The sequence below is a fragment of the Leptinotarsa decemlineata genome, unplaced genomic scaffold (genome assembly GCF_025532065.1).
Source record: "Leptinotarsa decemlineata unplaced genomic scaffold, Ldec_3_MD MMD2_tig00000035_RagTag_RagTag, whole genome shotgun sequence".
Lineage (NCBI taxonomy): Eukaryota > Metazoa > Arthropoda > Insecta > Coleoptera > Chrysomelidae > Leptinotarsa > Leptinotarsa decemlineata.
In genome coordinates, this window is record NW_027412540.1 from 12602589 (window position 1) to 12616009 (window position 13421).

The 13421-nt window shown below is 31.9% G+C and overlaps 1 protein-coding gene across 1 annotated transcript in view; it reads right to left on the minus strand.

The window, feature by feature from the left end:
- Positions 1-67: 67 nt before the first annotated feature.
- The window catches only part of nonC (serine/threonine-protein kinase Smg1), a 94164-nt gene continuing 80810 nt past the window's right edge, over positions 68-13421 (minus strand). The window contains exons 7-9 of the mRNA XM_023157447.2: positions 10396-11710; positions 5795-7615; positions 68-3300 (exon numbers count right to left, since the gene is read on the minus strand). Coding sequence (XP_023013215.2) covers positions 3223-3300; positions 5795-7615; positions 10396-11710 — 3214 coding nt within the window. The 3' untranslated portion in view covers positions 68-3222. The remainder of the gene's footprint in view (positions 3301-5794; positions 7616-10395; positions 11711-13421) is intronic.

Genomic DNA, 13421 nt, shown 5'->3' on the forward strand with positions numbered 1-13421 from the left:
TTTGCTTCTATTTTTTGGTTGTCCGGATTAGGTATTGATGTGGGGGGATTAAGTAAAATGCTAAAAATACAGGCAATTCTATATTTGAAAAGAAAAACAGGAAACAGTAATGAACATATATAATGATCTACAGAAATTACCATCTTCTACAGCAGCTGAAATATAATACCATCTTGATTTATTTATATTTTTGAATGAAAATGTTCATGACAATTTCCAGAAAATCAACTACTAAAATAAAATATCCTAAATTTTAATTGAAACAGTAATTACATAAAAACAATAAATAGTTATGTTGGTTTTATTTTCACTGAATAGATAAATATTTGATTGAACATCTAAAAATATGTTCTAACTTACTATGACATCTATATCATTGTTGTAACAATTAACGGTGATACACGTTGTTCTTCAGCAGTTCAGAAATTCACAAAAATACTATTTACAAACGTTTTTGGCACATTCAGAACTTCAAAAGTAGTGAAATGGCGATGTGGTTTGAGTTCAAAATTGTGAAATATATTTATAGTTAGTAAAACTTTATTAGGGGTGTGATTGTTTTCTCCTCTACTAGAAAAACTCACTCATTGAAATTTACTTTGATTTGCAGTTTTGTTATGAAGGATTTGAAAACAAATGTGTTTCTTCAGTCATAATGTAATCATAATAAATATTAGTTTTTTGTAAATATAAGTTTCAACAGTAATATAAATCTAAGCAAATAGTGTACACAACATATTTCAAATAAAAAAAGCCTGACAACTTACCAATTATAAGTTAACAAACAACCAACTTCACACAAGACAAAATCGATATTCAATTCAAAAAAGATATGGTTACAATTCAAGAAAGAGCCAAGTGTTCAAAAGATATGATAATTTGCATTTCATTCACCTGATAAATATTTCTCTGTCAATATATTTTAAATAAAATGTTTTTTCAATCACTTATCTTCAACACATTCGAACTCGACCCCAGGAACAATATTTTTGTGTGTCACGAACTGCCTGTGTCATGAAATACATTAACCAATTAACTCAGTCACATACAGATTGCCTTATTACTTAAATTCACCTGTTTATCAAAATCTACTTTGTCTCCCAGTATTAAAAATCTCAAACATATATTTCAGCAAAAGAAAAAACAGGTACAAATTTAAAAACATTTTGTGAAGCCTCACAAACTTCTGTCAAAAAAGAGAATAGTGTACTTATCACATTTTTATTTCTCGATAACCTGGAAAATCAATTATTTTCGTGTCTTTTTAGAATCCAGTGTTAAGAATCAACTTCTAGATAGATACATATTCATTGGATAATGTAAATTTGAAAAAAATACTAAATTGTCACTTTGAATTCAACATTCTATTTATAAAGTATGTCTCAAAATTTTGAGAAAAGGGGTTTTATTTGCAATTTTCAGGTTTACAGTTACTAACAGTTAAAGCAAAATATATTTTTCAATTATTAATTTCAACATTACTTTTATAGCGAAAGAGCATTTAATGAATAATAAATTCAAATGTTCTTTTCACACCAAAAATTATATTGTGGGTTGTAATTAAAATTAGTTTTCATTATATATAGTTCAATTCAAATTAAGGTCTCACCATTGGTAAATTAAAAAAACTATCATCTTTAAGGGATAGATTAAATATGAACTTCAGTTCGAATTAATATGTAACAATTTGTTGAATCTCTTCTCAGTATATGTTTAAATATACAGTATATGAAAATAATAAAATCTCTAAGCAACTATATGCTTTGAATACTTAGCAACTGTTAATAACTGAAAAGTTCAAGGATATCGAAGATAGGAACGTGTTGAAAAGTCTTCAAGCACTTCAAAATATGCACAAAAATATATTGAAGAAACATGTGACGTCTTTGAACATTCACTAAAGAGACATTATACATTAACATTTACTAAGAAGACATTATACAATAATGACAACGGAATTGATATTCATTTTCATTTCTGCCCATACTTTACAAAAAATGTGTATTCTTTTATCAGAATACCACTTCCCACTAGAAGAAAATATATATAGTCAAAAAGGTGTTATTCAATTGATTTTTTGTTTCTTCTACCTTAATCAGTGTAAAAAAAAATTTAAACGATATTGTATCTCCAATAATAATACAATTATCAATATAGCGTGCTTGATTTGGGTCAGACTGTATAGTCTTTACAATTTCCATTAGGACTTGATGCACATGGGCGTACAATTCAACACACTGCAAATTATGTGTTGCAACAGTCATTGTCGCAATGACAAAAAGACATGCGTATGCGATGTTCACCTGCATTGGTTCATTAGAGATGCATTTCTACAATGCATAATATGATATGCGTTGAGCTGCATGAGCGAAGGCGTTGGTTCATTAGAGTCAATATATTTCAACAATGGCAGGCGCCATTGAGGTGCTTTTTATTGTATGACCGTGTCCATCGGGTCTAAGAGATAGGTAAATCAAATATATCGATAGAAGTGAGAGGTTTAGAATAGAAAAGAAGAATTACAGTTGACCATATACATACTTTCAATCGGGTCCAATTAGGATTTCAAATAGTTAAATAATTACCGAAAACAAATGATATTGTAATAACAAATTTAAAGATATTGTGAGAGAACCGATAGGCATTAATTTTTGTTTGAAAATTCTTTAATGTTAAATGTGGTATTACAGTAATGAAATTATTCTGCTCAACAACTTGAGTGAAAAATATTTGATTTGTCTTAATTTTAAATTTCATGAAATATTTTTTCATTGATATGAAGGTGAATCCAAGTAAGAACTATCTAATATAAATTGAGAAATGGCAGTTACCTCTCATCTTTCAGGTAATAAATTTCAGTTTCACACTTAACCTGCCAATCTTGACAGCTTTTTTATTTATTTTTATTTAATTTGCCAATTCTGACAATACCTTTGATAATAAAATGAAAAGCAGCATTTACTGGAACATTTTGCTATGTTGCAAACGGCAAAGTTTTACTGATATTGCAAAGTCATTTTCTATAAATTTTTCAGCCCATCTTCAATAAGACTAGTGTCGTGATTTCTTGCAAAAACAATAAAACTAAGCAACTTGATCTGAAAGCAAGTAATGTGAGATGACGATGCTGCTTTTTCCACTTGCCGCAACTCATATGTTGGCGCGCTCTACTAGAACTGAAGGAGACCCAGGTGGCAGCCTTACTGCCCATTCGGTTGCTTCTCACACCCATGGAGTCCAACCTTCATATAGCAAAGCTAGGTTGTCCAAGTTGGTTGCCTCGTGGAATACATAGTCCACCTAAACATAAAATACCTGAATTTATTCACTTTTCCCAATGATGTTCACCTTCAATATATTATAGTCAACCAGTGCATCACCTGAGATACTACTTTCTTTTTGGTCAAAAATTTTGATTTTGTTACTTGGATGCTGCAATAAGTTGATGGTTTTCCCTTTGTAGACAATGAAAATTGGCAGTCACCACAATACGCTATTATCTGAATGATATTTCAAAAGGTACACAAATTATTCTTGGCAAACTACAAATTTTTTTTTAATAACAATGGCTTTTATTGATGGTTCCATATAATTACAACCAATCAAAAGGCAGTTTTCAATACCTACGCATGATAAATCATCGCAGAATAACCAAAAATAACCACAGTATGCTGTTTTCATTTCATGAAAATAATGATAATCATCACATCTCAAAAACGTGATGTCCTGATCTTGCTAGTGGATTGAATTGTCTTTGCCTTCCTTAGAGGTGTTTTACCTCTTAAAAATGTTTTTTATTGTTTGAGAATGTCTGCAGCTTGCAACTTTCAGTTGCAACTAAAGCTGAACTTTCAGTTGCAAGCTGCAGATATTGTGAAACAATGTCATGATAACCTAATTTAGTCAACTACAGCAATCTTAGCTAAGGAAGTTATTTTAAACACTGTGAACTCTACATTTCATCATTGTGAATGAAAAAAAGTCTCACTCAGAGTAGAATCTAGCTCTACTATAGGTACTGATAGATGTTTTACATTTTTTTGTTTTTGAATTCTTTGGGTGCATGCACTGATGATACTTTACAAGGTTGGTAATTTCCACCACGGATGTTCAGCATTCTACATTCAACAATTACCGTCTACCAAATTCAGTGGTAAAGTAGATTTAACAACTGGAAGCTGATAGACCCAGACAATTTTTTTATTTTGACATTTCCAATTATTCACCTGTGCAGTATTAAATTGTCATATTAAATATAGGTGTATTTTCCACAATTTTATTTCAAGGGCCTGCTTACGTCTCTTATGAATGCAGATAAAACCCTTCTATTTTATAAGAATAAATCTCAACTTTCTTCTTCAAATAACTGTCTACATACTGAATGCACTTGATTATCTTTATGTGGAGCTACAAAATTTCATATATTTTAATGTATTTTGAATGTTGATATATTTAATCATTTTACCTCATTGGTTTGAATTTTTCGCCTGACTTGTTAGAAATCTATATTGATTAATGGTATAAACAAATAGCTATTTATCTATCGTACATAATGCATACCTATCATGTATTATTTATTATGGTGATTTCTTCAAGTACTTGTTTCACTTCCAAGAGAAATGAGTCTCAATAAACTTGTCTCAGAAATGTTTTTCATTTACAGTTTGTATCGGCTGGTAAACAACCTCACAAGATTACGAGATGTGGAAATCCAGGTATAAATTTCTCCTAATGAATAATCAATTACTCATTTCTACCACGTAAAGCCTTGCTTATTCAAAGAAACACACAAGATCAATATAAGATTCAGAATCATCAACGGATCTTGTTTATTGTGGCACTTGGGAAAAACAGTGAATAAAAACTTTACGTTTTACTTTTTACCATTCATTTACCAAATATGACAGAATAAGTCCTCAGGACAAAGTCTGTAATTTTGTTGATGTGCTGGTTTAACCATGAATTTTAAAGGAAATAAGTCTGTTTCACTTAGATCTGTAGGTAGGATTATGCCAGCGATTGTGTTCCATCTGATCAAATACAGATTAATCTTTTCATTTGCAATAACAGGTGTAGGTGTGTATTGTTTTAATTGGTACACATAATTTTGAATGACAATTTAAAATAAAAACAAATCGAAAAATTCATAGAAATTTTAATTTTTCTTTGGAACAAACATGTCAACTTATTAGTTGAGATAATATCTTCCCGGAATTTGATAAAACATATTTTCAAATACCAATAAAGCTAAATACCACACTAAATATTCCAAGTACTGGTTTGTATAGGTGTATTCTGCCATGTTTACAATTTCTAGATAAAATATCAGTTATACATTAAATTTCTAATATTGTTATCAAACATGTTTGAAACCAAATATAACTAGGGCTGCAGGTAAAAGAGTGAAGAGATATGTAAGTAGTACTCTGATTCTCACCTGGTTCTTAGTTTGTCATTCAGTAGTTTAACTAAAGTCAGGTTTTAAATTCTTAGCTTCAATTTGACCATCACTACACAATTATAGGGTATTTTTAAAATCAATAATGAATCTTAAAAAAAAGGTATTTGTACTTGAGAAAACACACTAATTATGAAAATTTTATTTTTGAAAAACTTGCAAGACGCTCCAATTAAAGTAATAAAAAAATATTCAATTGAATATCAGATGAAATATGTTATAAATGAAAATGAAACATATCATATTTGTACCACCATTTCATCTGTTTCGGTGTTTCATAAAAAATACACAAATGTAACTTAACACCAAATAATTACACCGTTAAATCAAACTAACCTGTTCTTGAACGGTGCTCTTTCTGCCTGGATCAGGATCTCTTCCTTCCAACTTCATCTTAACTCTACGCCACACTTTCATTGCATAAGCATTGCTTTGTTGTCCCTTCGAAGTACTCTCTTGTTTCTGTGGTATAGCCTTGTCGGGGATTTCTATGGCTTTCTGTCTACTCAACTGGGCCCTCTTCTTGGCTGACTCTAAATTCAACAAACCCTCATAAATTGCCGAAGTGTGTTCTCTAATATAATTCATATGGTTCAAAAGTTCTTTTACTTCCTCTTTATTAATTTCCTTTTTGAATTTAGAAAATAACATTGAAAAATTATCAGTATATTGTCGGTATTCCTGTAAGAAATGTTGGGTAGGAATACTATAGTCCTCAATTTTAGTCATAGATTTTATCAAAACTTTTACGTCAAAGTAAAGCCTACAATGAGTGTTGTAAATTGTTTTGAAATTATCCATAAGAGACATCAGACCATCATTATCTGTAAAACTTGCAGTTCTATTATCCTTCAGTTTTTTTTGAGCCACCGTTATGATATCAGTTAAGATCTCCGATATTCTATGTAACCACTTCGGATCGTTGACTATTTCAGGAGTAAGCATTTTTAAGAGACTTTCTTCTGGAGGTGTAAGAGAATCGATTTTAGCATCTATGTACTGACAGGATAACCTCCAACCTTCAAAACATTTTAAAAACAATTTATCATATTCCTTGGTAGGTTCTGCAGACAAGCTCCTGAAAAATTCATGTTTCAGAATCGTGCTGTATGACGATAAAATACTACTCGCGATTTTCAATTCCAAATTCAACTGTCTATTCCTATTTTCTATGGCACTTTGGAAAGCTGCTGAAATTTCGATCACATTAGGATTGGCTCCCTTTGCCCAATTCAATCGTTGGTCAGCTTTCTCAATCAATTTTTGTTGATTATTGTTGGCCTCGACTAATTGACGATAAATATTTTTCAAAGTCCCCATTTCGTTTTGGATATCCATGATAAACTTGGCTCTGATTGACGTGAAGTTTTGCAACTGCAGAACCTCATCAAACATCATGTTATGAACTGCTAGGTGGCTCTGTAATCTTAGCGTACTAGACTGCAATATGTTAAGTTTCTGTTCAATTTTTTTCGGTTCTTGTATCTTTTCCCATGCTAGTTTCAAATTTGTTTCCAAACTGGATGCTTGTGACAGCACGTTTTGAGAGAAAGTTCCATCTTTCAGTAGAATATTCCAAGATTTAGAGTATAATTCATCCAAAGGAACTTTACTTTCAGCCCCAATATCTTTTTGTTCAATTTCGTGAGTGACATCTAACCCCAAATTCTGTAAGAGAAAACACACTGCATACGTTATCGCTTCAGGTAATATTCCTAATAACTTTCTGGAAATGAACTCTGCTATGTACTGTTTGATAGGTTTAGTCAGTTGTTCGTCATTGTAAATAATCCCTGTACCAATGCCCTTCAAAGATTTGCATATATCCTGAGCTAATGAGAAAAACTCAACTATGGATCTGAGTCTTTTCAGAAAGAATATGTCTTCTAATATACTTCGAACTTGTGTGTTAAATATATGAGGCGCTATGTTTCTAGCCTCTTTTACATGATCTAGTCTTTTCCACGACTTTGGAATATCTACGTTTCCCAACGTATTGGTTACATTATTGATTTCTTGGGTTAATTTATCAAAAAGTCCATTGAAACCCATCAGAAGCATTTTTCCTTGGCTCAGTGATTCTGACTGAGATGGTATCAGTGTCAGATATTGAAGTTTGGTGTATGAAACTCGCTCTAAAACATAGTCGTATGTTGTCTGAAAGAAACAAATGTATTTATTGATCATTAATTTTTTATGATATTTGCTAATTCAAATAGTCCAGTAAACTCCATATTACATTAACATTGGATTAGGATATGGTTTTTGCAAGCAATGCTATCGCCGAATGACATTCAAGAGATATCAGACCAATATTTGTAAAGTGATCTTGTGAAAATCAGGAAACGGGTTTTGCAATACATAAAATATTCCAGGTATACTGAAGATGAAGACGGTATTGACAAAAATGTTCTGAAAACCTTTTTTTTTTGTTTGAAATAATGCTTTCCTAGCTTGATTAACATGCCAACATATTTTAGAATTGATCTTTGAATCTTGAAGCACCTTTTCTATTCATTACACGGGGTAACCTAATTCAGAAATATTACAAATGTTACAAATTTAAAATATCACATATACATATTACAAATTCAGAGTGACTTACGACTAGCAAATACATAGAAATTTGAACATAGAACATTAAGCACTAACATCATTTAAAACCCTCCTTATCTTATTCACATTCATATAGAATAAGTCAAGGTCATGTGAAAACTTGTTTGATGAAGATATTTTGATTCTGTTGAGAGGGGAACGATAGGCATAATTGGTTGAGTGCAATGAAGTTGCAAGAATCCAATTTTAAATTGGAGTTTTCAATAAAATAGTCTCGAGTATTTTTGGACAGTTGATATTACTTGACTTACTCATATTGCTCTCGAAGTAAACCCAATTTCTAAGCACAGCATCTCAATTTTTTTTCTCTTTTTTCAATTTGTTTGACATAACAGTCATAATTTGTAGACCCATACTCCAGAATAGATCTAAAATGAGAACAGTAGAGTATCTTCGTTGTGTTGTGACTGAAGTCATGAAGGTGAAGCCCAACATGAAATCACAGCTTTTGCTATGATGGTTGGCATCATAGAAAGAGTTCACAGGGCGAAATGATTTCAGATTGTCAGCAAAGTGGGAATTCCTAATTGAAGAAGATATATCATTTATAAATAAATTAAAGAGAAGTGGACCGGAATGTGACCCATGTGGTACTTCAGAAGATACATTAATTGCATGTGAAATATATCCAACCACTTTCATGCATTGTGTTCGCCTATTCAAGAAGTTCTTAAACCAACTCAACAAATGACCATTGAAACCAAGAGATATCCATTTGGATGCTAGAAAATCATGGTTAACCCTATCAAAAGCATTGGAAAAACCTGTATATATAGAGTGAACCTGATATTTATTTTCAAAATTTAATAGAATATAGTTTTGATGCAGTGATAAAGTTGTATTGGTTGATCTTCCCAATATGAAGCCATACTGTTGATATTTGATTATATTTTTGCATATCCAAGAGACATTTTTTGTTACAAAATAATCCAGCATCTTAGGAATTTCTGACTGCATGCAAATTGCTCTATAATTTTCAATATTATCATTTTTTCCCGATTTAAAAATGGGTGTAAGAAGCTCTGTTTCCAGAAATCGCGAAAGGTTCCCAATTTCAGAGACATATTAAAAATTGCGTGAATAGGGTTTGTGATAGAATAATTGCAGTTTTTGATAAAATACAGACCCAAAAGATAATTTAGATGGCAAACTTGCAATACAATTAAAAATTTCTGTCATACTAATGCTGACTTCAACTATATCAACAGGTGAACATTAGAGTTCAGCTCTAATATAAGTATTGCTATGGTTTTCATTAGAACAGGCTGTAGGAAAAAAGTTGACAAAAAGACTTGATATATCGTTACCATCGGAACTGACCATTTCATTGTAGTGAATTTTTTCAGGAATTTTGTGTGAGATTTTTATTTTGTAGACAAGTTACCAGAAATGCCTAGAATTGTTAGATATGTTTCTCTCTATGTCTTCAATATGACTTTTGTAACAATTTTGGCTAATCAATTCACACTGAGCTCTCAAGTTAGAAAAATTTGTATAATCCTCCTCTAAGCCAAATTGTTTGTAAAGTTTATGATACTTTCTTTTTCTCTGACTAACTGCCGTAACTGATAAGTTAACCGAGAGAGAAAATTTGATGAATTATATTTTTTTAAAGGTTTAAAAAAATTTGTTTAAGAAATAATAAACTGCTTGATTGATATCATTATGGGATTTGAGCATATGCTTGATCAATTCTGGAAGTATTTCGTCACGCTTTTGGTTTCGTGTTTTTTATGTATGGATCTAGTTATTGAAGACGGTGATACTGATCTTCCAAATAAATTACTATTTTACAAACTAAAACTGAGTTACCATCATATCCTGATAATGTCAACTTGGTTGACGAAACGTTCATCGAGGATAGTGTTTTCACAAATCTACTGCATAGAAAAGTATTTTCGTCATATTTATTCTGTGCAAAAGGATCCAGTTCCTATTGAACTTTTTGATTTTGTTTTCATTTTATAGTTGGTTAACTTTTATCCCCTTGTGAACTATTCATGAGACCTTTCTACATAAAGTAGTTCTGAGAAATAGCATAGAACTGAAGAAATGTATTGAATCATTTAACTACCTACTACTAAAATATGAATTTACATTAGTGACAAAGATAAATATTAAAGAGTACTGTTTCTAGTGCTTACACTCCCTCGTAATATCTTTGTCTACTAGTACCATTAAATCGATTTTGATGAAAAATTGAAAAGGATGCTTCTTTCAGGTTTCATTTTATGGATTCAAACTCTCGAAGGAATATTTTAAAACTGTATGAAAATTTTCTCGCCGGAAAGAATGTATTTTCAAGTTAAAAAAGTACTTACGTCATAATCCATTTGCATGAGAACGCACGTTAGTAGTTTCTCCAACTGGCCAATCATGTCTGGTATAGAGATTCCAACATCTAGTATCACTCTATTCAAGTCTGTGATCATGTCGATTACCGAAGGTTCTTCACAATGAATCTTTTTGATAGATTCTGGCAGAATTATGGTATGGAAGTTGAAATTGAGTTCAAACAATCCTTTGTAGATATTACTTGCTATTCTAATACCGTTCAGAATTTTACAGAAGTTTTCGTCATAGTCTTGTTTGGGCGGCAGGTTGCTTACCATTTCGACGGCTCTGGTACTGTGGAGCAAAAGGTCATCCAAGAACCAATCGCCATCTCGAGAAGTTAAATTAATTAGCCAATTGCCGCTACGCTGAGCAGCAATTTCAAGAGTCAACAAGTTTCTATTTAGAAGAATCAATTCACTGGCGATGACAAACTGCAAGGCGGGTACAGCGCCCTTTTCAGAGTTGAGAAACGTGTTCATGCCCACCTTAGCATTGTTGTAAACTATCTCCAAAGGTGTAGTGTTTTTATTTGATCTAATAGCACCCAACTCATCGAACAGCTTATTGACTTGCATCAGGTTCTCTTTGTAAAGAGTATCGAGGTTGAATGCCACTGTAACGACTTGAGGATTGATTATTTTAGTGGACTCTAGAAACTCTCTTATATTCTCATAAACGACTTCACAGCTCTTGTAACTGTTGGTTTCTAAGAGAAACTTAGACCACTTCAAGTACAAATACATTCTGTGAGATTCAAGGTAAGATTTTGGGCATTGCACTATGATCGAAAAGTAATCTTGGTAAATCTGTATACACTTCCTCAACACAAGGTTTATGTGCTGGGACAACTGAAAAACCTCTTGCTCCGACTGTTCACAATTAGCTACAACATCATCTTTACCAGCATTGTGCAAGAATTCCTTCACCAAATCAAAAATTCGCATATTATCCTCGGTGGAAACTGTTTTAATATCGACCAACCACTGAGAGAATTGCTGCCTTTCGTAAGATGCTAGGAGGTTGTTGTATATTTCAATATGCCTCTCGCAATCCTCAACAATTCCACTCAAATCTTTTCGAGCGATATTCACGGTTAATTGATTCTTATGATAAGTATCATAAAGCGATGGCAAGACATACAAGGAGTGACCATGTCCTTGAGCTTCCGCTTCTTTCACGAGAGCTAATTGTTGGTGAAGATCTTGTAGTTCATCTTCCATTTTGGATATCTCAATATTGAGCTCTAAGTAAGCATCTAAACCTTTTTCTAGGATGGGAATCTCGTTGAGTATTTCCTCTCTGAAATTTACAATTTTTTTGAGTTTTCATTTTGTTCATGAACAAAAACAACATTCACTACTCAAGTATCTAAAATTGTGAAATTGAATTTAAATATTCTTTATATACTTTGCAGATAACAAAAAAATGGTGAAATTTGAAGGGGACATATTTGTTCGGTATATGTTTTGCTTAGACTATTGCCTTAGTAAAGGTGGATTCAGCTAGAGATTCATAAAAAGATGGTATGAATAGGCAAATTCTGACACATCGATCCTAGAAATATCAAAAACAGTAGTGTATGTAATACACAAAATCAACTGAAGATAGGCTGCTGAAGTCGTAACAACTGACTCAAGGGTATGAAGAGGTTTTTGCTGTTCTCACAAAAGAGGCACTTTTCCATCCTGAAAGATCGAATTCCACCTCTTCAGTTCGGAAACTAGAATAACCTGTACAAAAGATGGAGGCTAAGATATAATCGGCGAGGCGACAAGCGCCTTTCGTGTCCAATGTGTTATGGATTACAAATCGACAAAATGAACTCCACGTCAGAATTTTCCAGGCTGTTTGAGGGGGTGGAAATGGGGTGATAACTTTAAAAAAATCGTATAATCGAAAATTACAAGTACAGAACCTGTTTTCAAATGTCATTGTCAGCCTGTTCATATTAGTTCTATGCAACGCACCCCATTTCCACCCCCGCAGACGGCTTTGAAAACTATGACGTGAAGTTCTTTTTCTGTCGATACGGTCATCAGGAATAACATATCTCAATCTTTTAGGTGTACATTCAAATTTCGATGATATACGATTATCAAAACTTTCCACCCCATTTCATCCCCTCAGACGGCCTGAAAACCTATGACGTGAAGTTTTTTTGTTGATACGGCCATCAAGAATAACATATATTAGTTTGATAGGTGTACAAAGTCGATTTTTCATGTTACGATTTTTTAAAAAATATTTCCACCTTATTTTCACCCCTACTGATGGCTTAAAAGTTAAAACATTTTTTTTCACTAACTCAGTCCAACGATTAGGGACATACAGGATTGTTTATTTTTGCGATTTTGTTAGACACGTCACGTGATCTCGTGACGTAATGGTGACTCTGGATTGATTCGGTACTGCACTTTTAAATTAAAATAAACAAATTTCATGTAAATCCCTTATTAAAATATAATTTTTATATAGGATTAAATACTTAATATAAATGGATTAATACTAAGTAAAAATTTTTCTTTTGTGGATGATAGGGCGAGCTATTTTCCCCTTTTTAAAAGTAAGAGGTTTCATCAGTTTTTTATTATTTTCGTGAACACTGTAAGAAACACAAAAATTTTGTAATGAACTTTGTTTTAGATAATAGTATTATCTAAAAAAAATTTTTATAACTTTTTGTTCCATCTTTTATAATAAACGCTTGATAATCAAAAATATGTAAGTAATAAATTGTTTATAGGTGCAACAACTTTTTTTATTTATCTGACAGAAAATACATGATACGGATTTTATTTTTTATTAAGAAAATGAGAAATTTAGATAGAATAATTTAACTTAAACTTTGTTCCATAAATGATGAAATTGATAAATCTCCAATTTAATATGTAGACAGAGGCTAACAGTGAAACATATCTTGCTAAATTGTGTCCAATATGATGAAGCTAGACACTAAATATATTTGAATTAATTTTTTTGCATGAATGTAGAAAAATAAGTTCCAAGGACT